Source organism: Acinonyx jubatus, chromosome B2, assembly GCF_027475565.1.
Source record: "Acinonyx jubatus isolate Ajub_Pintada_27869175 chromosome B2, VMU_Ajub_asm_v1.0, whole genome shotgun sequence".
NCBI classification, from domain to species: Eukaryota; Metazoa; Chordata; class Mammalia; order Carnivora; family Felidae; genus Acinonyx; species Acinonyx jubatus.
In genome coordinates, this window is record NC_069385.1 from 95,725,035 (window position 1) to 95,752,793 (window position 27,759).

At 37.0% G+C, this 27,759-nt stretch overlaps 1 protein-coding gene across 3 annotated transcripts in view; it reads right to left on the reverse strand.

Moving 5' to 3' along the window:
* Positions 1–27,759, reverse strand: part of PRIM2 (DNA primase subunit 2) — a 336,405-nt gene that overhangs the window by 133,643 nt on the left and 175,003 nt on the right. For all 3 annotated transcript variants that reach the window (XM_053222625.1, XM_015070154.3, XM_053222626.1), the window contains exons 9-10: positions 6,360–6,432; positions 1,331–1,516 (exon numbers count right to left, since the gene is read on the reverse strand). In XM_053222625.1, the coding sequence (XP_053078600.1) occupies positions 1,331–1,516; positions 6,360–6,432 (259 nt within the window). The remainder of the gene's footprint in view (positions 1–1,330; positions 1,517–6,359; positions 6,433–27,759) is intronic.

A 27,759-nucleotide genomic window follows, 5' to 3' on the forward strand; every position in this document is an offset into this window, starting at 1 on the left:
TGTAATATTATAAAATGACCTGAACTTTTTAAAAAAGATAAAGCTAGAGATGTGTTATAAGCTGAGGTGTATCTTCCTAAGATTCATGTGTCGAAGTCTTAACTCCCAATGTGACTATATTTGGAGATATGGCATTTAAAAAGATAATTATGAGACACAGGCAAACTAAAAAAGCAGACTCTTAACTATGTAGAACAAACTGATGGTTACCATAGGGGAGGTGGGTAGGGGAATGGGTTAAACAGGTGATGGGGATTAAGGAGTGCACTTGTGATGAGCACCAGGTACTGTATGGAAGTGCTGAATCACTATATTGCATACCTGAAATTAAAGTCACACTGTATGTTAGCTGGAATTTAAATAAAAACTTAAAAAAATAAAAATAAGAAGTTAATTAAAGTTAAATAAGGTCATAATGGTGGGACTCTACCCCAGTATGATTGATGTCCTTATGAGAGGAGGAATAAACATCAGAGAAGTGAACCGAGAGAGAGAAAGGGTCATGTGAGGACAGAGCAACAAGGGAGCTATCTGGAAGCCAAGAAAAGAGGCTTCAGGAGAAACCAAATCTGCCAACACCTTGATCTTAGACTTCCAGCTTCCAGAACTGTGAAAAAATATTTTTTTTGTTGTTTAAGGCACCCAGGCTGTGGGATTTTATTATGGAAGCTCTAGCCAACTAACAGAAGACTTAATAAAGTGTCATTATGAAATTTACTTGGTAAATATTCTTTGTTCTATATAATTTATCTTTTCCAAGAAAAAGCAAACCAATAAATAAGCATTAAAGAACTTCATTCATGGCACACAAGGGACAAAAACTGTATTTCCAAAATAAAATGTTATTAGCTAGTACTACTAAAGAGAAATAAGGAATAGGAGTGGGGATCTGAGTACTATGAATAGATTGAAAAGCAGTTCTCAGGTTTCTAGTGATTAATGTCTAACTAAAAATGCTCAATGAAAGATTCTGCAGAAAAAAATTTAAAAACATCTAAAATTGTTTTTATTTGTCCTCAGTATCTCCTAGTTCAGTCTTATAATGACTATTGGCAATATACCTTCAAAGACAATGACTCTTAAGCATGACTTTACCACTTACATTGCTGTTTCAATCTCATCCTTTGAATTAAATTAAACTTTCCCAATCTTTTGTTTAGAATCTATTAGATTAATATGGGAGTTTTTTACCAAAATGATATTGTAGACACATTTATCTTTTAGAATGTTCAACTATATTTCAGAGGTATATTTAAAAAATAGACCAACAGACCTTAAGTTTTCAAACCAAATTAAAATTTCAGCTACTGTTGTGAGTTTTCAAAATTACCTTGTCTGGATCCATCTTTCCTCTGATAAATTCCTGCTTCCAGAATTGCAATGCCTGTTCCAGTGTTAAACCAATGCCCTTTAGGAAGAGGCCATACTGCATTCGGCCCCCATGACGAAGATGGTGATTTTCCCGCAAAGCTTTATGTAACTGCCGCATGCAAGGTGGGAAGGATTTGGTAGAAAGCTACGAGAAAAAGAGTTTTTGTTATGTGGAAGGTTTACCAGGTTCCTCACAATAGCTGTTGCAAACTCAATCTAGTTTGCAAACTGTAAATTTAGTCTAATTAGAATAAAAACAAAAACTATAAGAAAGCATTTTTAATGCAATTACAGATGAACTGTTTTCTTAACATTTTTATACTGATTGATTACATGTTGAGATGATAAAATTTTGGATATACTGGATTGAATAAAATACATTATTAAAATTTATTTCACTTATTTATTTTTCATTTTTCATTAAATTTTTCTTTTGAGGTAATTATAGATTCACATGCAGTTGCAAGAAAATAATACGGAGGCACCTGGGTAGCTCAGTCAGTTACCCACCTGACTCCTGGTTTCAGCTCGGGTCATGATCTCAGGGTTCATAGGTTTGAGCCCCTTATCAGGCTCTGTGCTGACAGTGAGGAGCCTGCTTGGGATTCTCTCTCTCTCCCTCTGTCTCTGCCTCTTCTGCCCTCTCTCTCTCTCTCTCTCTCTAATAAATAAACTTTAACAAAAAGAAAACCTTTTTCATTTATGGTTTCAATTGCATTCTCTTTGACTTCCTCAATATCCTTCTCCCAAGACTTAATTCTCACGCCCTCACATATTTTTTCGGAAGTTCAACTCTCCCAAAGCAGAAGCAGGTATCACTGTGTTTGCCTTTGCTGCTCCCTCTAGCGACCATCCAGTTTCTTTATCCTCTCATCTTAACAACTTTGAAATTCTTCCATCCCCAACCTAGTCCAGCCAGGCCTCTATCCTCCCTTGTCAGGTATACTGTTTTCATGTGTTCCTTCTTGTATCTTCATACTATTAACCAAATTATTTTTCTTAAACATTTTTCTAATCCAAAAACACCAATGAGTATTTAACCTCCTTAGTATGAACATTCAAGGTTCTGTCAATGTCTGTAACCAGCTACTTTTCAATTACGTGCAACAGAACAAATAGGTATTAGGTGGCTTGGGAAACAAGAAAATGAATACAATGTAATTTTCCCCTTTAAATCACTTACACAAAATAAAAAGAAACAGTCACTATTATACAACTAAAACTCACATAAATCAGTCATATAATGGGTGCTCTAACAAGGGCATAAATCAAGTGCCATGGAACTAGGGTAAAAAAGCCCAGTGTGTTACCATACCAATATGAATCCTTTGCTCCAGTCAGTTGGGTTATTCCATGATCACATGGTCATGTTTTGTATGTTCCTTCTCACTTTTGTCACTCCACTGGCCCTGCCTGGGGTAAAACCCTTCCTACTTCCCATGCCATCTAGCCAAAGCCAAGCCATTGGTCAAGACCCAGTTCAACTTCAGCTTCCTTTGGCACAATTCCTTGAACACTGTTTACTCATTCGATCACTAAATATCTACTGAACACAACTCTGTGTGCAGCCTTGGGGAACTAGCAGTGAACAAAGAAGTCAAATACCCTGTCCTCAAAGAACTTACATTCAAATGGGAGAACAGACAATGAATGCAGACATAAAGGTAACATCTAATTCCAAAAGCCTTGAAAATAAAAGAGATTAATGGGATCAAGTGTGAACAGGAAAGGAGTACTTTAGGTGGCCAGTAAAGCCTCTCTGAGGAGTTGGCATTGCAGCTATGATCCTATTTTAAGCAGGATTCCAGTCAAATAAGATCCAGGAATACTGCTCTAAGTAAAGGAAACAAAAGCAAAGATCTTGAGAAGGAATGAACATGGTGTGCTCCAGAGATAGCAATAAGGTCCAAGTGGCTAAACGTGTGAATGGGACAGAATGGAGAAGATGAAATTGGAATCATGAGTACACATGGCATTCATTATAGGCCATAGTTATAAGTTTGGATTTTAGTCTAGATGTGATAGAAACTCAATAGAGGGTTCAGATCAGAAGACTGACATGATGTGATAAGCAAAGAGAACTCTGGTTGTTGTGTAGTGAACAGATTATATACGGAAGCAAGGAAGATACTCTGGAAGTAATCCAAATAATGGAAATGAAAAACATACGGTCTAGGTTGGCAGCAATGGAACAGAAAAATGCTTATGGATAATGAGCAGACAAAGGAATTGTAAGACCAGAGCATGGATGAATTATCAACATGGATGTTGCAGAGGCCAAGAAGAGTAACAAGAGTAATGCTAGTGCAAGAGACCATGACAGCATGCTACAGTCACCCGTGAACAAGAGCAGGAGACAGGGACGCAGGCAACAAGGAGAACTGTAATGGGATTACAGGGCTTTAAAGGAGCTATAGCTCTGCTAATGGAAGGCAGGAAGGCAGAGAAATGGTTTGGAAATGGTAAAATGGACCAAGGAAGATACATCTCATACCAAATTAAGGTGTGTGTGTGTGTGTGTGTGTGTGTGTGTGTGTGTGTGACAGAGAGAGAGAGAGAGAGAGAGAGAGAGAGAGACACAGACAGACCGACCAACCGACCAAGAGGCACAGGAGAAACAACATCATTGAGAGAGCCAGATTTCAATGAGAAGAAAAATCTAAAGAAAACATTTGAAGAAGAAACTGAGAATATCAAGGGATGTGATAATGACATGCTGTTATAAGGACGAGGCAGTACAGATAGTTAGGAAGAAGTACAGATAAAGATACACTTAATCAATTTAGCACAGGGTCTCAAGCATAGACCCACAGATATGATCATCATAGCACTTAAGATAATTTATCAGTATATTGATTATTTATTATTTACATGTTGTCTACCTCCCTCATGTAAGGTCCATGAAGGTAGAGGAATTTTCTGTTTTATTCACCTCTGTATCCACAGCACAGTGGCTGGTACATAATTGATGGGTTCAATATATATTCAGTAAATTAATGATTATATTTCTATGTCTTCCCACAGTATCCAGTGAAGTTCACAGTTGCTTGTGAACGGCAGAACATCTTGATTGAATCAGGAATAGAATTAACTTCTAACCATTCACATAGTATAAACACAAATCATATGGCACAGAGGAAGTGTTAGAGATAATAACTGTTTGAGGAAAGTAAAGGATGGGGCATCCTTGAGAACAAATTTCAATTCAACTATACAAAGTGAGCAATCCTTATGTTATTTCTAGACATATTAACTGCAAGTACTTGATTATAATTTTTCCAAACAGGAAGACAACCTATTCATTCTGGTCTCTAAAAACTCCTGGTCTCTCCCTACTCACCTTATTCTTATTTCCAAGCATTAAAATGTCAATGTATTTTTAATTTATTGTAAATAATTTGGTAACTGTCTAAATAAAGATTATTTATGGCTGGTTTAGTTTCCCTTTTTGGGGTAGAGCAGAAATTCTACAATGCATTAAAAAGAAAAACTCTATAAATTATAGTAAAGCATACTACTCTTTCATTCTACAACAGAACCACAAAGTGAAGTTGAAATGAGCTGTCCATTAATCTAGTAGCAACACAAGCATGGGAGCCTATACTTAGTGTTAATGAAATCAACTGTAACCTACCAAAATTCATATGTTGAAGTCCTAACCACCAAGACCTCAGAATGTGATTGTATTTGGAGCTGGGGTCTTTAAAGAGGGAATTAATATAAATGAAGTCATGCGTGTGGGACCCTGATCCAATGTGACTGGTGTCCTAAGAAGAGGAAGAGACACCAGGGATGCACAAGCACACTGGAAAGACCACGTGAGAACACAGGGAGAAAGTGGCCACTTAACAGTCATGGAAAGAGGCCTCAAATTTGCCAACACCTTCATCTCAGAATTTTAGCCTCCAGAACTGTGAGAAGATAAATTTCTGTTGTTTAAGGCATCATCAGTCTGTAGTATTTTGTTATGGCAGCCCTAGCAAACTTAGCATTTTCCATTTCTCTTTTTCTCAATGTATAAGGTTGGTGTGTAGGTAGGTGGGTGGGTGGGGCATTCATTTACTCACTCATTAATTCACTCAATGTATTTTAAACTTTTTTAAGTTTGTTTATTTCTTTATTGAGAGAGAGAGAAGAGAGAGAGAGAGAGAGAGAGATAGTGTGTGCTTTAGCAAGTTACTCAGACTCTCTATCCCCCAGGTTTCCGATCTTTCAAATGGAGATAATAATGCTTGCTTTTCAGGGTTGATAGGAGATTTGAACTAAAGTAACTTCTGTTCCAAAATCTGACATATGGGAAGTAATCACTATTTAAAACAAGTAACATCTGAATGTCTGAATAGCACTTTGCATGTGCAAAGAGTCCTTACCTATATCCTCTAATTACATCCTTGTTTTTTTAATGTTTATTTGTTTATTTATTTATTTATTTAGAGAGTGAGAGCTGGGGAGGGGCAGAGAGCGAGAATCCGAGCAGGTTCCGCACTGTCAGTGCAGAGTCTCACACAGGCTCTAATTCACGAACCAGGATACCATGACCTGAGCCGAAATCAAGAAGTGCTCAACTGACTGAGCCACCAAGATGCCCCTATTTTAAAGTTTATATATTTAAGTAATCTCTATACCCCACATGGGGCTTGAACTCATGATTCCAAGATCAAGAGTCACATGTTCTGACTAAGCCAGCAGGTATAAGGTATTTAAATATAAATATACAAATACCATTTGGCTATAATCACCTAAAAGAATACCCCTTTGGAAAAACTGATTAAATTCTGTTCATCAGAATGCAAATAATTTCCTGATTAAGTTTGATTTTCCTATGATTACAAAAACTCACCTGTATAGCACATGGGACTCCCTTTAAAAATGGTTGGCAAGCAATAAAATGAAATTCTCTCCCATCTCCTCACCCCAGAATAATCTTTGAAGAAAATCTGTGCTTCCTCATTGACAAAGGTCCAAGTTTAGAAGGATGCGATGCTTACCGAATCAATCTGATCCAAAGAAATCTTCCCAGCATTTCCCTGTGTACTGTAATCTTGACCAGTGTAAGAATGACTAAAATTAAAAAGAAGAAAATATTAAAATAGGATTTTTACAACATATTTTAATCATTTCAAAGGAAATTTATTCTGATACAGATTAAAATCACAATAAGACATTTTACATATAAACGTTGGCAGAAACATAGCCAAGTATTTTAAAAGTATTTAACAGAATACATTTAAGTAACTTACTCAAAAATAATACAAAAATATAGTGACCATCTGGATCTCCTGACTTCTAAAGTGTCATTTCCATTTCTTAGAAGCATAATGCAATTTATTGTTAAAGTTCAAGTCTCTACTATTGATCCCTTATTAACAGCAGGGCAGCAGAGCAAGGGATAACTGGAGCTTAAATAAGGAACCATCACTTACTAGTGTGGGTCCTTCAGCAAGTTACTCAGACTCTCTATACCCCAGGTTCCTTATCTGTCAAATGGAGATAGTAATGCCTGCTTTGCAGGGTTGATAGAAGGTCTGAACTGAAGTCACTTCTCTTTAAGGACCTGACATATGGTAACCACTGTTTATTAAAACAAGTAACATCTGAACAGCACTTTGCACATGTGCAAAGAGTCTTTATCTATATCTTCTAATTACACCCTTGGTTTTTTTTAATGTTTTATTTATTTTTGAGTGAGCACAAGCAGGGGAGGGGCAGAGAGAGGAGGACAGAGGATCTGAAGCAGGCTCTCAGCTCACAGCAGAGAGCCCAATATGGGGCTTGACCTCACAAACCCTAAGATCATGACCTGAACCAAAGTCAGACCTCAACCAACTGAGGCACCCAGGTGCCTTCATCCTTACTTTCTTTTTAACTTTATTTATTTATTTTGTGAGATCATGATGTGAGCAGAAATCAAGAGTCCAACGCTCAACCGACTGAGCCACCCAGGGACCCCAATATCCTCTAATTACATCCTCACAACCCTGAGAGTGTTTTAACTTTACATTTAACAAATGGGGGGCCAGAGGAGCTAGAGACTTGTAAGATCAGAAGGCAAGTTTACAGTGCAGTGGGAATTCAACCTTTTATTTCTCAATTCCCTGTTTCTTGACTATACCACACCATCCTCTTCGTTGCTGTATTCTCATTTTCCTGTTGCATTATTTACAAATTAAGAAACAACATGGTATATATCATCTAAAGCCATCTAACTTCGTAAATTTTCAGCTTCTTGACACAATGCCTAACTCCAACACTGATTCAGATGCAGACATTCAGAAATGACACAACAAACAACAGCTGCGAGATTACACAGAAACCCACAGTCAAACCAAGGTTTATGCAGACTCCACAACTAAAGAAAAATTCTGGAGTAAAGTAGCACTACAATCCTAAAGAATTCCAGACTCTCTACCTAATACCTGCTCAGTATAGACTCTTGCTGCTAAACAACACACACACTCGAGATGCTCTGTAGAAAGGCTATTATCCTTGCAATCAATCCATCTGCTGATTAAACAATGGGTATGAATTATGAAGCAAAACCAGAGTATATCTTGGGATGCTGCAGCCACTGCCTAGGAGACTGTTCCAAATGTAGATTTCCCATCCCGAGAGTTCTGCCTCCATAAGCTAAGAATGATTTCAGAATTAATCTGAGAGCAGGAGCAGAATGCCAATGAGTAGTACAGGATGATCCCAATCTCTAAAACACATTTTCTTGCCTGTGGTATTATTTCTCCTTTCAGTAACATATTTTGGACAATTAATGTATCATTGGATTCTAACCATTCTGTTTATCATAGTAGTAGCATGGCATACAAAACTCATGCTAAATTAAGCCAATAGTAGTCATTTAATTTTAATATTTCACATTTTAATATACAGTATAACGGAGAGTTGTTTCAGTGAAATCCCCCAAATAAAAACCTATTTCACTTTCCAACTTATATTACAGTAGAGCAAAGAGGCAGCATGAGGCAACGGAAATAGCAGTAGGCTAGAATCTAGAGATATGTTCTTGTTTTTTAATCATTAGTTTGGCAAACTGGGGCAAGTCATTTAACTGCCCTGATTTGCACTATCCTCATTTGTAAACGGAATTAATAATGCCAGGCTTGTCTAACAGAAATACTGGAGAAATGAAATGATATATTCAAAGTGCTAATTAAAATCGGTAAATTGTATTTTAGTACACAAAGAAACTGCAGTCTTGACCACTAAGCACAAAAAGACAGGATGGGAAAGGAGGCAGCATGATCCTACAGAGGAGCCATCAACCCGCTAGGAGGTACTGGGACACTGTTGACCTTTACAAGCTTCAGCTTTTCAGTCTACAAATACTGTTTAGGGTTCCTGGGTGGCGTAATTGATTAAGTGTCTGACTCTTGATTTCGGCTCAGGTCATGATTTCACCGTTGTGAGATCGAGCCCTATGTTGGGCTCCATGCTGAGCATAGAGCTTGCTTAGGATTCTCTCTCCCTCTCTGCCCCTCCCTTGCTTGCACTCTCTTTCTCTCAAAATAAACATTTTTTAAAAAGGACTATTTAGATTTAAAAGATTAACAAATACAAATGTCCTCTATAAATGGTAAAATGATGCACAAACATGACTACTTAGTGAGTATCCAGAACCAAATGATATACTACCCCACAAAGAAGTTTTTCTCAGCCCAGATTATTGCAGTACACTAAATACAAAGAGAAGATATTTAAGAGGACACTCTTGCCTGAATGGCACTATAAAATACTTGATCCTCCACAGTTTAATGGGCTATGCAAAAGAGCTAAATTTCAAGGGGGAAACAAAAGAGACTGGTAGCAATGATTAATGTAAAGACTAATGAGTATAAATAACCACAGGCAGAATATAAGGAAACTGTATAGAGACATCCTACTTCTAAAAATATTATCAATAGACAGAAAGGTGGCCACCAGCCAACCCCATAAGGGCAAGCATGAAACCCATGGGAGGAAAATGACACAAATGAAGATGTTAAGCACCAGAATTAGGAATGAGATTTCTCCTCTACTCATTCATGATCAGAAGGGGTAACTTATATCTTGGTTAGGGAGTCGGTACATATGGCTATTTAATACATGTTTGAACCAGTAATGGATGGATGAAACGGAGGTGGCAGGAATTTTCAGATACAGTACAAAAAAGGCAAATCACAAGAAGTGCTGCACCCAACGCTATGTAGGCAATAAAAAACTATGAAAAGATTTTAGGCTAGAATTCACATAAATGTTTATACTTGAGAAAGAAAGCAATGTGGAGAAAGAACTAAAAAGGGCAGTGCCCGGGCAACAGAAAATCAGTTGGAAGAACACTGAAATATTACAGGCAGAAAAGGTGAGAGGCTGAAGAAAAGTGGTGGCACTCGATGGAAAAAGGAAGGCAATGAAAGAAGAAAAAGAAACAAATAATGCCACCATAAATGGATAAAAATCCTTAAGAAACAATTCACATGAAACTGGCTCTTTGGCTTTTACTTGGAAGTGCCAAGGGATGTAACTAACTGAGATTCATAGCAGGGACCCAGGAAAGGTGAGGCACTCTGTACCACATTCAAAGCCCATGTCAGCTTTGTATCATCCTGCTTCCAAGTGAAAGCAGCTGCTACACTAACAAACAAAAATATAAAAAATGGACTGTCAAGATACATTCTTATTTTCACGATTTAAAAAAACAGATCAATTTTATGAACATTTTTTAAATCGCTGTATTGGGGAAACACAGAAATAGTAAATTTTAACAACAAAAAATTGGTTCAAGATACACACACACATTCACACATGTGTGCACGCAAACTCACCAGAAAATACTGTTTTCTATTTTAAATAATCAGTTTTATTTTGAGAAACACTGTCACTTATGTACAATTTTCAACAAAGGAGATTAAGTAGGTAACTTCTAAGCTTCTAAGCTTTCCGGCCTCTAAGCTTTCATTAGAGAATAAATTAAGATGTACCACAAATACCCTTTTTTCAATACAGCAAACCAAAGCATGTTAATGGGCCACAAAATTCAAATTATGTCACTAATAACTATTTTGTGAAATATGAAGAGGAACTTTTGATCACAGAATCTTGAAAAATCAAGGTTTGACTTAATGTTTGGTGGTAAGGGATTAGGAATTACAGTGATTTATTTAGGTGCATCTTCCATGCATACGTTATCTCTTACTTGCTATAGTAGCAAATGAAAGACACAAAGGGTGAAATGTTACAGTTTTCTCAACTTGCCAAAGAGCCAGAAAAGTAGTGAAAATATAAAGATGTGATTCAGTGAGTATTCAATTACATTAGAATCGTATCTGAACACATCCAGTTGTATAAGGATATAGCACAGTTGCGAAAATATAACAGTTAAGTACAATGTACCTGAATCATAAATAATTTCACTCCCCAGCAGAACCATGTAAATGCATAAAGCCCAAGGACAAAGCTTAATTTTTTTAATGTCATTAGACTGTCAGACTCTCTAACAAACTTCTCCCACATCCCAGCTGTTGTCCTCATCAGGATATAACAGATTCTAATTACTGAAAACAAAACAAAACAAAAACACAAAGCAAACAAAATCCCCCAAAACTTTCAAGAGTCCCTTTAGCCACTCAATCACTCCTTAAGCATCTCTGTGACCATGGAAGAGTCAAAAAGTAATGAAGGATCCAGAAACAATTCAGAAAACACAGTGTGGGGAGTGCCACAACAATGCTCAAAACAAACGCTCCTGGAGTCCACAGAAAACAGGTCTCTTTAAAAGAAGGGTGTGAGGAGAAATAACCAATGTGCAGCATTAAAGCTTCTTGAGCAAAGAAATGGCACTGAACAGAGTGATATGTGTTGGAAACACAGACCTGAAGCCTAGTACAGAAGGATGAGATAAGAGGAGGACACTCAGCAAGAATCAGGAACTGCAGAGTAAGCAGAAGAGCAGGAGATTATAGTCAGAAAATAATCTGAGCTCAGAGGTTTAGAACTAGGATGTCATGACCACAGAAAAGGCAAAGTCCTGGTTATTTTAGTACTCATCATTTGCATGCAGTTTACCAACTGCATGCATATGCATTAAAATATTCTTAAATTTTAACCAGGTTCATAAAAGTAAGTGATGTCATAGGAATTTAACAAGGTTACTGGAGGGGTTTAAAAGTAACTATGTGATAAGGAGGTGGGATTCTGGGCTAATAAGAAAGTCTTTCTCAGGATCTGGAGGGTGGGCACATTATCAGAGGGACAAGCACAAAGAGATAAGCAAAGCCACGGAAATCTTTTTTTTAATGTTTATTTTTGAGAGAGAGAGAGAGAGAGAGAGAGAGAGAGAGAAGTGCAAGCGGGGGAGGGGCAGGGAGTGAGGGAGACACTGAATCTGAAGCAGGCTCCAGGCACTGAGCTGTTAGCACAGAACCTGACTCTGGGCTCGAACTCTCAAACTGTGAGATCATGACCTGAGCCGAAGTTGGTCATTCAACCAACTGAGCCACCCAGGGGCCCCAAGCCATTGAAATTTCTTTAAAAAAAAATTTTTTTTTAAGCATTTATTTATTATTGAAAGACAGAAAGAGACAGAGCATGAGCATGGGAGGGGCGGAGAGAGGTGGAGACACGAATCTGAAGCAGGCTCCAGGTTCTGAGCTGTCAGCATAGAGCCCGATGAGGGGCTCGAACTCACCAACCAGGAGACCATGACCTGAGCCAAAGTCGGATGCCTAACCGACTGAGCCACCCAGGTGCCCGCCCCACCATGGAAATTTCTAAATCAATTTCTTTACAGATGAAGAAGTTGGGTTATGTAGTGGAAAAGACAAGGAGAGGCAAAGGAGGGGGGGGGTAAAACAAACTGAAATTGGGTAGATAGGTCCTATAGTGCGTCTCTAAACAAAAACCATTAAAATTAAAAGCAAACTTTAAATCCTATCTCCTTTTCCAATTACATAGTGCTAAGTCACCATCTTAATGAAAATTTGAGGTTTTGTCAAGTTTAAACCTTTAAACACCTAAACATACTTAAAGAGTCAAGATGCCTGAGTGGCTCAGTAGGTTAAGTGTCTGACTCTTGATTTCAGTTCAGGTCATGACCTCCTGGTTTATGAAGTCAAGCCCTCAAGTCAGGCTCCACAATGTCAGCAGGGGGCCTGCTTGGGATTCTCTCACTCTCTTCTCTCTCTCTGTCCCTGTCCTGTGCGCGCTCGCTCTCTCTCAAAATAAATTAATCAGCTTAAAAAAAGAAAAAGAACTAAATATATGCAAATTAAGTATTTTCTAAGAAAAGAGAATTTTATGATTGTATACAAGAAATCCTTTGATTACACTGAAGTAATTCAGTGACTGTCCGTATTTTTTTGTTTTGTTTTGAGGCGATGGTGCTAAATTATCTAAACTCTACAATAAGAGAATAGCATACAAAATAAAAAAGCATTTTATTACTGTATCATTTGTTCAATAAACTTACACGCAACTTAATTAAAACTCAGTCACATTTGAGGAACTTTCTCCTCCCCTATTTCCTTGCTCATTAAACAGTAAGAGGTAAGCACAGTTTTCCAATATAGCTAAAAATCACAGTAAATAGAAAATTATAAAGCTAACAGTTTCAAATGAATTAAAACCTGAAAGGTTGAAAAGACTTTCAAAATATCCAGAATACATATCTATGTAACCAAACTTAAAATGATCCTAACTGAACTCAAAATGAACCATTCAAGGGTGGGGTGGTGGAGGGACAAATGAGACAGGAAGGTATATTTAATTATATCAACACAGAACTGGAGTTTTCCCCCAAACACTACCACACAACATCTACTTTACAGAATAAAAAATACAGTGGATATACATAAAGATAAATCTGCACACATTGGATCTGTGAATCATAGGTGAAAGGCAGATCTACTCCTAGTCTTTGTAAAAATGAGAAATTTAAGTCCTGTTCAATATACCACAAATATCAATATGAGCACTTAGGTACTCAACAGGGAACTGTTTTTGAGTGTTGAAACTGAGCACTGGAAACAAAATGAAGAAATTATATGAAAGTGAATCTGTGAGTCTCCACTGCAAGATTAGCTGGTTAAGCAAAAAAAAAAATGGTCTTTTCATGCTGTGGTGCTTATCGTTAGCAGAAGAGGGATCATTGCACCTTTGGCTCCAAGAGTGGATTCAAGAGCTCTGCTACTGTGACATAAATGCCACAGGGCAAAATGGACAAAATGAGAGGTCAAAAGTCAGCTTTTCACAGGTGATCACTTCTCCAGTCATTTTCTCCCTTTCTGACTATATGAAAATGTGATGGAATAAACAAGGAGTCATGGAATAGTTATAACACTTCAGGAATTCTCTGCAGCCCCCCTCCCTGCATTTGCATACATTTTCCAAGTCCAGTTTGCCCAAGGCAAACACGTGGGCAGAACAGAATAATAAGGGAGTAAGCAAAGTAGAGTGATGAAGATGACAGATTTCAGAATCCACTAGTCATGGGTTTGCATACACTCACTATCTGTGCGACTTTGTAAACACCTTTTATTTATTCTTTGCTTCCTCACTGGGAAACAGACATCATAAAAGGGATGACAAAAGTACCTTCCTCAAAGGGCTATTGTGAGGATCAAATGAGATATCTGTCAAAGAGTTTATCGCATTTTTCACTCAAATTGTTATCATTATCATCACGAACATCCAGGCTTAAATTTATTGCATTTAAACATTTTGGTTATTGATTTTCTCTATTCCTAAAATTCACCAGCTTCATCTCTTAAATATTAGTAAATGTTTCTTTCCTACCTTCTTTATACTATCACATAAAATATTTAGTTTGCAAGTGGAATAATTTAGATGTCTCTGAATAATCTCATGATCTGGAAAGTTTTGTCTAAGCTAACACTCTTAGGAAGTTTACAAAGTGTAAAAATTCAACGTCAAACACTGGACATTTCAATGGAATCCAGTCTTGTAGAGCTACAACACTGTCCAGTATAGTAGCCATTTACCAAATGTGACTACTGAGCACTTGAAATGCAGCTTAGTCTAAATTAAGATGTTCAATACATGTAAAGTATACACTGGGTTTCAAAGACTTAGTATGAAAAAATTACTGTAAAACATTTCACTCAACTTTTTTTCATATAATTACATGTTGAAATGATATTTTGGGTATGAGTTAAACAAGGTATTATTAAAGTTAATTTCACTTAAGTAATTTAAAATTATCTATGAAGCTCACATTTGTTTCCTGGGGCAATCATGTTTTCACTGGACAGGACTGTTACAGAGTGAGGAGGATATAATGACATTAGGCAATCAAATGATTCTCTTGAGGACTAGGCACACCTATATAATAGCCAACTGACTCACCTTGACTTCAAAGTTAAGACTCATCTCTGCAGGTCATTAGCAAAATATAAACTGCAATTGGGTCCACTAAAGGAAGTGCCTCAAGTCTACTGCAAATATGCTTGCTTTCACATTTTACTTGGGAATCAAGTTTTTAAATTTTAGCCACAGGTTGCCACCTATAGTATTAGGAAAGCAATCTTGAATCCTGATTAGCTTGGAAGGAGCATGAAAGGTTTCCTTGGGAAAAAACAAAGCTGTGACACATTTCTATCTGGGAGTTTGGGGGGCTGCCTGGCTCACTTCAACACCTAATGACAACTGTCCATTCTCTCATTTGTAAGAAGACATGCATGCTAGGTGGGATATGAATAGGATGACAGGAAAACCCTGGGCCAGACTGGAGAGAATTCCTCTCCCATCCTCGGAAATGTCTCTCTGCCCTCCCTCCCTGTCAACAGATTCTGAGGGTCATAAAATAGCAGCATATAAAAAATATTTCCTTTCTTTGTTAAGCATTTCCCAGTCCTCTTGAACCTGAAGAGGTTAACACTATTTACTTCTATCCGGCAGCCTACAGTTTATCATATCTTAAAAACTGGTATAAAATAAAAAAGCAGTGAAGAATGCACCACAAGTAATCAAAACTGATGTCTCTATCAAGGAAACATATTTATTTGAACCATTAAAAAGTAATCTAATACATCTTTCAAAATGAACTATATTCTTCTACATCATTCTATAAAAATATACCAAGTTCCAATACAACCTTTTCACATAAAGCCAGGTGCGATCATGGCACAAATGGAAAAACAATTTCAGGAAGAGGAAACAAAGGTTTTGTGTATCACCCATATATCCACTTTTGCAATCACAATTTTACCCACTTTGGACGTTGAAAAAAAATAGTCTACCCACATAAGCCAGGCTATTCAGACATTTAGAGAGCACAGTCCCTGCGGTTTGGATTTGTTGGGTGGGTAAGATATCAAGGAAGATGAAGTTACAATATATCATTTCCTGCTGTGAAGGGTATCACAGGAAAATTCACTCAACAGCTGTCACCATAGAAATTGAAATGAGTTTCTTTTTACAAGCTAGGTCCCTAGTAAATGGTATCCAACTCCTGTTAGCCCAGGTGATTTTCCCTGCAGTTATTCCAAATGAGAACACAATCAATAACATTCTGTTATAAATTGAATGTAAATGATTTTTCCACAAGCATGAGGTTTACTCAAATTTTGCACTTAAAAAACTCCCCAAAAAACTACCAGCAGACAATACACAGTGGAATGATCTATATTTCTCTACAACTGAGAGAAATTGTATGATTCTAGGAGACTCACATATCCAATAAATATCAGGACCATATGGGTTGTCACATCGGGTAAGAACCATAAATGGCACAACTTCTACTTTAATTAGGTTGGCCGCATCTTTCCATATTTTCCTATTTATTCCAATTTCTAATCTGCAATAATCCAATGAACTGTAAGAGAGATGAAAGCTGCATCTCATTTCTGTATCAAAAACACCTCTACTTTACAAAAGTCAAAAGTCATTAAACTATTCCATTAAAATGAGTGCATTTCATTGTGTATAAATTATACCTCAATAAAACTGATTTAAAAAGCAAAACACATACATCCTTATAAGATACAAACTATAGCCTTACATAGGTATTTTCAATATACACACTTAAAGCCCCCAACAGGGGCACCTGGGTGGCTCAGTCGGTTGAGTGTCCAACTTCAGCTCAGGTCATGATCTCACAATCATGAATTCAAGCCCTGCATGGGGCTCACTGCTGTCAGTGGGGAGCCTGCTTTGGGTCCTCTGTCTCTCTCTCTCTCTCTCTCTCTCTCTCTCTCTCTGGCCCTACCTGGCTCATGTGCTCTTTCTCTCAAAAATAAATAAAAATGTTAAAAAAAAATAAAGCCCCAAACAAATATCTCTATTTTCCTAAGTAAATTTTTCATATTCCTTTACATTCTTAGTGTATATTCTGGTAGTATAATAATCCCATAAAGAGAGGCTGTTCTGAATTGGATCTGACTTAGAGTAGTCAAATGATTACAATAAAGAAAAGCTGCCTGAGAGAGTGATAATGAAATACAGAGGGATGGGGGGACCATGGAGTAAAGATCAAACATCCAGCAGAATTAATACATTAAATTGATGGACATCTTTCCATTCCCCCACAAATAGTTAGAGTGTAGAATGCTTCTGAGATTGGCTATCACAAATTTATGTAACTCTAGGATTACCTCTCACATCTTTCCCTAATAACAGCAGAGAATCAGGGACACAATGTTTTGGGGTTTCTGGGGGAAAGTGGACAAAGACAAGATAAAGGCAACAGCTAATGAGGACTTAAAGTGACAGTCCAGAAGTCACACACTTTCCCTATAGACTCCTTTGGTTTTGAACAGCCATTAATGATGGTCATAATGTTTAAAGCTGTCATTTCATAGATAAAAACAGCAAGGAACATAACAGGCTTTTTTGTTTCACTTTTTAAATGAGCATTTTCAAAATCCGAATTCAATGGGGAGAAAAAAGGGATCTCTCTTCTGAGGTCACATTGAGGAACAGAAAGCACTCTCAGTCCTCCATGATTAGTTCCTGATTTATGAAAGAATCCCAAATTCCCAAACAACAAAACCAGGACTGAATTTCTGCAAAGGTAGAGTATCAGAATTTTTACTTAGAAATGAGAGAAAAGCCACCAGCTTTCTATCCAAACTACTATCTCATTCAGTCTCAACACTTAGTAGTGTTAAAAACAAGACAAGAGGCCCAAAATGGAGTCACTTACACTAAGACTTAAGTACAGTTTCAGTTCTCCCAGAAATGGAATCTTAAACCAGTCAATCAGGAATCACCTAATCAGCACCAGTTAGGTAATCTACCCAACAGACCCCTGCCAAGCCCTAAAGAAAAGTGACTTTGCAACAACCAAGCCTCATTTATCTAGTATAATTTCCTTGTTCCTACTCCCTTCTGCCTATAAAGGTCTTTCATTCTGTACAGTTCCTAGGAGCTCATTTGTATCTGTTACATTGGATGCTGCCTGATTCATGAACCACGAATCACTGAACAAAGCCAGTAAGTTCTTTAAAATTTATTTCATTGAATTCTTTAACAGTAGCTTTAAAAAACTAAATGAGAGTAAAATTTTAAAACCTGAAAGTGTTTTTTCCCATTCATTCACTCATTCAAGGGTTTACTGAGGTCTTATTTTGCCAGCCACTGTTGAAAGTAACAGAAGGATAGCAGTAAACAAGGTGAACATTATTTCTTGTTCTCATGGAGCTTATGCTGCAGACAAATGAACAAAACAAAATGAACAAACAAATGAACAAACAAACAAACAAAACACCAGCTAGTGATATTTCTGTGAAGAAAAAGGAATAAGGTATATCATAAAGCAATGGAGGGGTGTGCTTTAATTCGGGTGGTTAGGGGCAGACCTCTCAAGATCTGAGAAGACACACTGTTAGACTCCTTTGGTGGATGTCCTTAGTAGCCTCCTTTAGACTGTCTGTGAGCAATATGTCAAGGACCAAGGTAGCTCAATTAAAAATAGGCTTTTTAAATTCACTTTGTATTATCTTTTATATAATTACTTTCTCAGTAGTAGTTGTAAACAACTGAAAGGGTATTAAACCTTTGGTGAGTCTCAGTATCAGTAGTCTGTCTGCCCTCAGCTCAGTTTATCAAATTTTGTTTTATAAACAAAACTGGATGGAACAGCACAGAACACTTCCATCAGCACCTAACAAATTAGTTGTTAGCTGCTAATGTATTACAGGTACGACCACAATGCTTTTTCAGACTTTTTAAGAAAGCTATTTCATATAGCATCATCATTATTTTATACTTTGTTAGCACTTTATGCCTAACACAGTATAAAATAACTAATTTTCTTTATTACTTAACTAGAGGACAATCAATGTTTTAAAGAAACCCACTAAGCAAGGGGTGCCTGGGTGGCTCAGTAGCTTAAGTGTCCAACTCTTGATTTGGGCTCAGGTCCTGATCTCATGGTTCCTGTCGAGCCCCATGTCAGGCTTCACATTGACAGCATGGAGACTGCTTGGGATTCTCTCTCCCTCTCTCTCTCTGCCCCTCCCCACTTGCACAGGTGAGCTCTCTCTCTGAAAACAAAAATAAATAATCTTTAAATTTAAATAATCACCCACTAAGTGAATAGGAAACTTAATAAATGTAGATAATAAAACTACTTGAAAAGCATAAGCAATCATAAATTTTGCTTCTCAGGAAGACTACCAGCTTCCACAATCCAGAAATCCCTAAGAAAACTTTGGAGTAAGAAGGCTAACAGAAACCTAAACCTCTAGTTACAGATAAGCTACAAGAATACTACGCAAGGCTTCAGTGTTTCCATGACACTGTGTACTCCCATGGAATCATGTACCTCTACAATGCTAACAGTCATTATGATTTAGTGTAATTACTTTAGTTAAAATTCTTTATTTTCTGATCAAGATTAAGCCCTATAAGAGCAGATGCAATTATGTATCCCTAGAACTGAGCACCATGTCTTGCGCTGAGTAGACTTTCCCTTAAAATATTTCCCTTAAAATATGTTAAATAAATGATAATAAAACTCCTAGAATGCTAAAAGGTTTATAACCATTTATTACCAAACAGCTCTCACACCAAAGTTCCTCTGCAAGTCACAGCCACTATGCACAACCTGATTACAAAGTCTAATATTTACAAAGGTACATATTTGGCATGACTACATAGCCAGTCAAAGACAGGAAAGATTTTCCTATTTTCTTTCTATATCCTTAAAAAGAAAATCAGTAATTAATTTATGTTTCCATAAATATATTTTTATTTTACGTATATTCATGTTTCTGTAAATCATTTGTTAACTTTAAAACATGTTAAGCTAGCAAAGTGAATTAACCTATCTAAAAAACCCCAGGGAAATTTAGTATTCTATATATATTAAGAGTGGTGGCTTACTTGTACAACTGATGAAAGGTGATGCAAAAGCTGTTTTCAACCCCCTAAACAACTTCCTCATTGTAACAGGCAAATCAATGCCCTTCCAAAGATGTTCACACTCTAATCCTGGGAACCCATGAATATGTTAGGTTACATGGCAAAAGAGACCGTACAGATGAAATTTAGGTTAAGGACCTTGAGATGGGGAGACTATCCTGCGTATTTATGTAGGCCAATCTAATCACATGAGGTGGTAAAAGCAGAAAACTTTCTCAGGATAGAAGCAGAAAGATGCAGAAGACATTAGAGAGGTCTGAAGGCATAAGAAGGGCTTGATGAGTGGTTGCTGGCTCTGCGTTAAAATCCACATGCAAGCACCAGAAAGAGACCTCCAGGAGCTCCTACACAGCCTAAGGAATGTGGGCAGCCTCTACGGGCAAAGACAGGACCCTGGGTGACAGCCCACAAAGAAACGGGAACCTCGGAAGGAAGCATATTCTTCCCCAGAGCCTCCAGTAAGGACCGGAGCCTTGCTGACATCTTGATTTTAGTTCAATGAGACACATGTAGGATTTCCAATCTATACAACTGTATGACAGTAAATGAGTATTGTTTTAATCTACTAAACTTGTGGTAATTTGACATGGCTACAACAGAAGGTTCCAATCTAGATGCATAAGGTTTAAAATTCAGCTTCGTGAACTTTTTCAAGTCAGTGGTTAACTTAAGAACTCTGCCACTTTCTCACCTGGACAACACGACACTTTTAGAATAATGAATTCCTTGTATCTTCAAACCTATACACCACCTAGTTTGCTGCTGCTCTTTGTTCTTAGCTCCCTCTGCTAGAAAACATCTACATTACAATTCATTCGTCATAAAATCATCGTGGCATTTCTTCTCCCCAGTTTACTTCACCTGGCCATAAAAAAACTGCTAACATTTTTTTTAAGTTTATTTATTTTTAGAGAGTACGTGAGTAGGGGAGGGGTAAAGAGAGGGAGAGGGAGAGAAAGAGAATCCCAAGCAGGCTCCGCACTGTCAACATAGAGCCTGATACGGGGTTCAAAATCAAACCATGAGATCTTGACCTGAGCTGAAGTCAGACACTTAAGTGACTGAGCGACCCAAGTGCTCCCAAACTGCTAACATTAAAAAATTTTTTTTCACAGATTTATTCAACCAAAACAAAAAAAGAAAATACCCAATAAAATGGGAACAATTAAGTAAAAATAGATCTATCTTCAATTGAGCATTACAGACTCACTTAAAATTAGACTCATGGAAATAAATTTTATACTTAGTTATGACATATTATAAGAAAGAATGTTTAACTTTAACCACTTTAATTATAATTACATAAAATTATACATAGAGATTACAACAAAGGCTTGGCAGTGGTTTTATTAGTAACACTGGGTTCATTTCTTGTATTTGGCCAAATTTTATATATTGTGCCTACAAATTTTTTTGAATGTTTATTTGTTTTGACAAAGAGAGAGAAAGCACACAGGTGTGTACTGGAGAGGAGCAGTGAGAGAGGGAGAGAGAAAATCCCAAGCAGGCTCCACACTGTCAGCGCAGAGCCCAATGTGGGGCTTGATCTCACGAACCCAGAGATCATGATGCGAGCCGAAATCAAGAGCCAGATGCTTAACTGACTGAGCCCCTCAGTGGCCCCTATATTTTATCAGAAACAATTTAAACGGCATTAAACTTGTAACATAATCCACATAAGATATCACCTCTCACAAATAAGATTTCCTATGTCTATTTACTCTACTTGATTAAGCTGTAGCAATTATTCTAGTACAGCTTTGGTGGGGGGGGGGGTGTGGGGGAGAGGCACTGTATAGGGGCGTGTGTGTGTGCATAAAATGGTCTTCTTTCCTTGTTAGAATATAGATTTTTAAGGGATCACATCTATTAGTTCCTTTGTATATAGTCAGAATATCCTTTATAGTGCCTTTAACACAACAAGCTGATTTTAAATACTTTTTGTGCATTTCTAAGAAGGCATGAACATGTTCCATACAGAAATGAAAATATTCCAAGGACAATAAATAATAGAAAAGAATACATTGTTTTTAATTTATTAGTATCTTACAAGGCACCTAGAACACCCTCACAATAGTCACTGAGCTGTAAAAGCTTGTTGTTGTTGCATGCAGGAAAGGAAATACATAGTTCAAAGCACTGCTAGAGGCTAGAACTGGGGATAAGAGAGGGTTGACAAACAACTGAAGCATGCGGACCACATTAATGAGGCTTTCATTTCAGTCCTCAATTGGTGGAAGTCCCTATCCACTAAACCTTTTTCTAGCACATGAATGCCCACACAATTTTCTGATTTCAAAATGAGAATGAACTCAAAAAGAAAACACCAAGAACTGCACCATGATGTACACTGGGAAAAGTCTCTTACAGAGATTGCATTTCTGATATAAAATCTATGACAGCAAGAGCTTTAGAGAAATAAATAAAAATGTGTACATACTGGGGCACCTGGGTGGCTCAGTGAGTTAAGTGTCTGACTCTTGATTTCCGCTCAAGTCATGATCTCAAGGTCGACAGATGAGCCCCAGGTCAGGTTCTGCGCTGGGTGTGGAGCCTGCTTGGGATTCTCTCTCTATCCCTCTCTGCCCCTCCCCCCCATGAGCACACACATGCACTCTCTCAAAAAAACAAAAGTGTACATATTAACCAAATGTACTGCATTAGAAAAAAAATTTACAAGAGCAGTCTGTAATAATACCAACTGAAGGAAGATGCTCATTATTTTAAATGATTTTAAAATAAAGGGTTAATATAAGCATGTGTTTACAAATTCAGGATGCATTACAAGTTAATCCATGTGATACAGTCCAAGTATTTACTATAGGCTATATGCTACTTTGCTGGTTTATTTTACCTTTATTTGATTTCTATTTCATTGTTGAGCTCAAATATGCTAACAAATTTAGGAGAAACAGTATAATAAATACATGTTTTTTAATTAGTTGTTCTTTAATGAAAGGCAAAGCATTACTAAAGAGCAGCTATTAATCTATTAATTAGATTACTAATTAATAATCTAGGGCACCTAGATTATTGGGGCACCTGGGGGGCTCAGTCAGTTAAGTGTCCGACTTCAGCTCAGGTCATGATATCACTGCTTGTGAGTTTGAGCCCCACATCTGGCTCTGTGCTGACAGCTCAGAGCCTGGAGCCTGCTTCAGATTCTGTGACTCCCTCTCTCTCTGCCCCTTCCCTGCTCATGCTCTGTCTCTGTCTCAAAAATAAACATTAAAAAATTTTAAATAAATAAAATGTTAAAAAAAATAATTATAATCTGCCCCCATTCATTTCAAGTCTTGAGGTGGAAGGGTAAAAGAGGATACATACACTGTGGGGAAAGGCATTATTTCTAAGGAAAAAAAATTCAAACAACTAAAGTTCTCACGTGAGCTGAAAGTTTCCCTCTTTAGTCTCACCTGTTCATACTTACTTGTTTTTAAGTGACATAATAAAAATCATCTTTAATATATGCTCTTGATAATCTAATACCATTTTATAAGTATAATCCCATGGGTAATATAATTAGGTTAGCAAAGATATTTATTTACGATAAACTTCTACATTCACAAGAACATAGTCCAAGACCTTTATATATCTCCAAATTTAAAAATCAGTACATTATACAATTCACCCTAGAAAATGCAGCGATGTGAGGATGACAGCAAAGTCACGATGAGATGAGACCCATTAGATGACACATCTAATGATAGGTTCTTTACAGATAGAGAATTTACGCAAATTCTCTCTGGCATTTGGAAATTTAACTTTTTTTTAAGTCTAAGCAATTTTATTTCTTCCAATTGAGGAGTTCTTAGTATCACTTTTGAAAAAATAGTAAAGTCTTATGAAATCATTCATTCATTCATTTCTTTTGAGAAGGGAAATGTAGTACTTTTCATTAGAAAAATCAGGTTTCCTTAATAGTGAACATCTTGAGGTTCTATCACCAACCAAACTTTCAAACAGGAATAATGAGGGACGCCTGGCTGAATCAGTTGGTGGAGTGTACAACTCTTGATCTCAGGGTTGTGAGTTTGAGCCCTATATTGGGTGTAGAGATTACTTAAAAATAAAATCTTAAAAATTAAAAAAAAAGGATAATGATAAAGGACCATCTGTCATGAATTGGTCTTATGGGATGAGATGGCCTGAATAAGAACTATAAAAAGTACTTTGTGAACTACAGCCAGTGTGATTTCTTGGTCCCATCTCCTCCTACCTCTTCTAAAAACTCGCCCCTTCAATTATTTTCTCTTAGTTCCACAGACTTCATTTCCCCCTTAACCTGTACATATTCACCTTTCCAATCTTAAGGAAAAATACAACTTTCTCCAACTATGAAACTCATGGATATTGTCTACTTTTTTCCTTGCTCTGCCAAGAGTAGGCTACACTCCCTTGTACTTCCACAGCATAATTTCTCATTTACTTCTGGACTCTTCACAGGAATCAGAATGACATCTGCACCACTACAATGTTGTAGCTAAGCCACCAGTGATTCCCACATGCCTAATCCAACTGACATTATATAATTCTCAACTGACTTTTCTATGGCATCTGACAATGTTTACCATTCCTTTTTGAAATCTTTCCCTTAGCATCTTTGATCCCGTTATCCCTTGTGTTCCTGTTTCATTCAAGATTCCTCATTACTTTTCACTGGTTTCTTTTTTAATTCACCTCCTACCTTCATCACTGCCCATTGCAAGTCACCTAAACACTGATGTTCTACATATCAGTTTTATCCAGGGCCATGTCCCCTTGTCACTTTATACTCTCTCCCTGAGTAATATCAACCATTGCCCTGATTTTACCCACCACCTAAACAGTGATGATTAGCAAATGAGTCTCTCTGTGGTGTAAACCTCACTCTTAAACTGTGGTCTGTATTTAGCCACTTACTAAACATTTGCCCCAGAGCTCCACAGGCACCTGAAGTTTAAAATGTCTTAAACTACCAAACCTATAATCTCAGCAACCATATTCATTCCCTAATCCCCTTGTCTTCCTCTATGCTCCTTCTTCATTAGTGACAACATCAGCTCTCAAGTGAGAGTAAAGTTCAGTCCAATGTGAGTACCCACTGGGAGCCACTACTGTGCAGGAAGTACAGAATCCAAAACAAGTCACGACTCTACTATTTAAGGAAATAATTCCATGAGAAACATAGTTAAAATAATAAAATTATGTATTTTGTGTTTAATTCTATTAGAGATGTTTACAAATTTTGTGCCATGTTTAAGTGCCTCTCAAATGAAGTCAAAACTTTAAACTCCTTGCGAACAGAAAATGGGTCTTATGTTTTTATTCCAAGCTTATAACAGGCACTCAGTTGCTGATGAATGGATGGACACTACAAATGAATAAAAATAAGCTTGTATTTCCATAAGACATTGAAGCAAAATGTTTCTCTATGCTTAATTTAACTTTTAACTAGAGAACTAGGTTAAACTAAAAAAAATTGACACATCACTTCAACATCCTCAGAATAATATATATTGTTAAGCAATATCCTAGATTAGTAGGTTGGCAAAGTGTTAAACTAATTCTCTTTTGAGTGTCTAAGTCCTGTAAAAAGGATTTGAGAATTTCTCTGTAGTGCTACTTTAATTTTTACAGGTATTTGTATCATCTCCCAAATTAGTTTTATTGACAAATTTAATTAAAATGCAATTCATCATTCTTCTTTGATCATTAGAGGCACTAAACAAAATTAGACCTAATAATGATCTCAATCTCAACCTCCTAACGTCTATCCCCCCTAGGTAACATCTAAACTATACAGTTCATGCAAATCAATGATGATTACTATTTTGTAACAAGATTATCATTAGAACCTTTCAAATCAAATAGCATTATTTCCTATTTTGAACTAAGCAAAAGAAAGGTAAAAAGAAAAACATTACATTTAGACACCCAAAAAAGACAATATGCTTGAAATGCATATCACAAGGTTACTTTCTTTGTACAAGAGAAAGTGTCAAACTATGCACATCAGCTGCCACCCTACATACAGACGTCTCTGACATGGTAATAAAATGAGAAGCCATTTCATTTAATAATGATAAAAAAGAAACATCAGTTGGTGCATATAACATGTAGCATCTAGCCCTCGTTGCCTAGCAACCAGTCCTGAATGAACTCTGCTGAGAATGAAAGGCCTAAACGAATGTACAGTTTGTGCAAGTTTCAAGGACTTGAAGAGATGTGTCAGTAGTTAATCTAAATTCTAGTTGACAATTACCATACTGAGGTGGAGGAAGAAGAACCCATCATTATTGCATAGAATCAAGCATTAACTAAAGGTGAGATTCAGACATTTAGGTTTATATCTTCTGAACCAGGTTTTATACCCGAAAAAATGTGGCAATATGACTTACAAATTACAAAAACATCATGCAGGAAACAAACAGAATATTGCTGTTATAATATGCATTCATTCATTCAATGAAACACATAATGAACACCTATCAGGTGTCATATACTGTCCCAGCACTGGAAATACAAATTTGAAAGTCACCTTACAAGCTCTCAAGCAGCCCATACTATAATGGAGTCATCAGAAAGTAAACAAATGATTACCACATTGTAAGTTCTGTAATACACAGGTAGCCATGGGGATATTATGAAAACACATATAAAAAACATCAGATTCAAACTGGGGGGAGTGGCCTGGGAACTAAATAGTCAGGGAAAACTTATCAGATGAGGTAACATGGGCTAAGTCTTAAAGGACAAGCAAAAATTAGTTAAGTTACTGAAAGGAAGGAAGGGGAGAACATTCCAGGCAGATGGAAAGATATTCTCAAGGACAGAGAGGTCGACAACAGCAAGCTGTATTAGAGGAACTTCAGGCATTTGGTGGCACTAGAAGTTAGGGGACCAGTACTAAAAGCATCCAAAGAGACACAGCAGGCCCTTCTAGAAGGACCTCACCTGCTACTCAAGAAGTTCAGACTTCCTTTGCAGTGAAATTGGGGAGACAAGAGAATGATTTTAAGCCAAGGAATAATATAATTCTGGCAATCGTGTGAAATATTTTAGAGGGCAAACAGGGCAACAAGGAAAATATAGAAGAAGTTACTACAACAATAGATATACTCAGGAGACAAAATCAAGAGATTTGGATGGGCAGGAGAGGGAGGTTGGGGAAGCAACTCAAACATGATTCAGTAACAGTGCTCTAGGAAATGCAAAAACTGTGTACAATATTCATGCTAGTCAATCCAATGAAATGTTAGTCTGAACCATCCTCAACAACAAAACAATTATACAGAGGTTAAAAAACGTGTCTCTGGGAAGGAAAAGTTACCAGAGAGAAGAGTAAGAGAGGTGGGAAAGAGAAAGAAGTGAAAAGGAGTGAAGAAAAATAAAGAGCACTAACAGATACTAGAAATTAATATCCATCTAAGTTTCTGAATGAGAAGTAACATTCTAAGTTTTAAAAGAATAAAAAGTTGGTAGCTACACTTGTGGTGAGCACAGCGTAACAGATAAACTTGTTGAAGCATAATGTTGTACACCTAAAACTAAGGCAACATTATGCTTCAACTATACTTCGATTAAAAAGGTGGGGAGGGGGGATTAGATGGGAGGTAGGGCCAATTTTCTATAACTACCTTTTTATCCATTCTCAACTTCAAGCATGTGCCCAAAGTTTATTTACATCCTATCTACTGAGTTGCCCACTCTCAATAACATCCATCCTAGGATCAGGTAAGTCAAAATATGAAGTGGGGCCCAGATTAACATTGCTCTGGTCACTATTAATATCTCTGTTTGATCTGACTCCTTAAAATATTAAAGCCAAATCTACTTTACATGTTACAATTCAAAGGCACAATTAGCAAATGCTTGGATCAGTATCATTTTCAAATTGTTACTCATTCTTTAGCTCAGAAATCCACTGTTTTTGACATTTCTCATCTACTTTTATGATGACATTTTATCTACCCTTGCCCTGGCCTTTGGCAGAAAACAATGTAATTCTAACTAAATAATTATAGAATTGTATTTTTT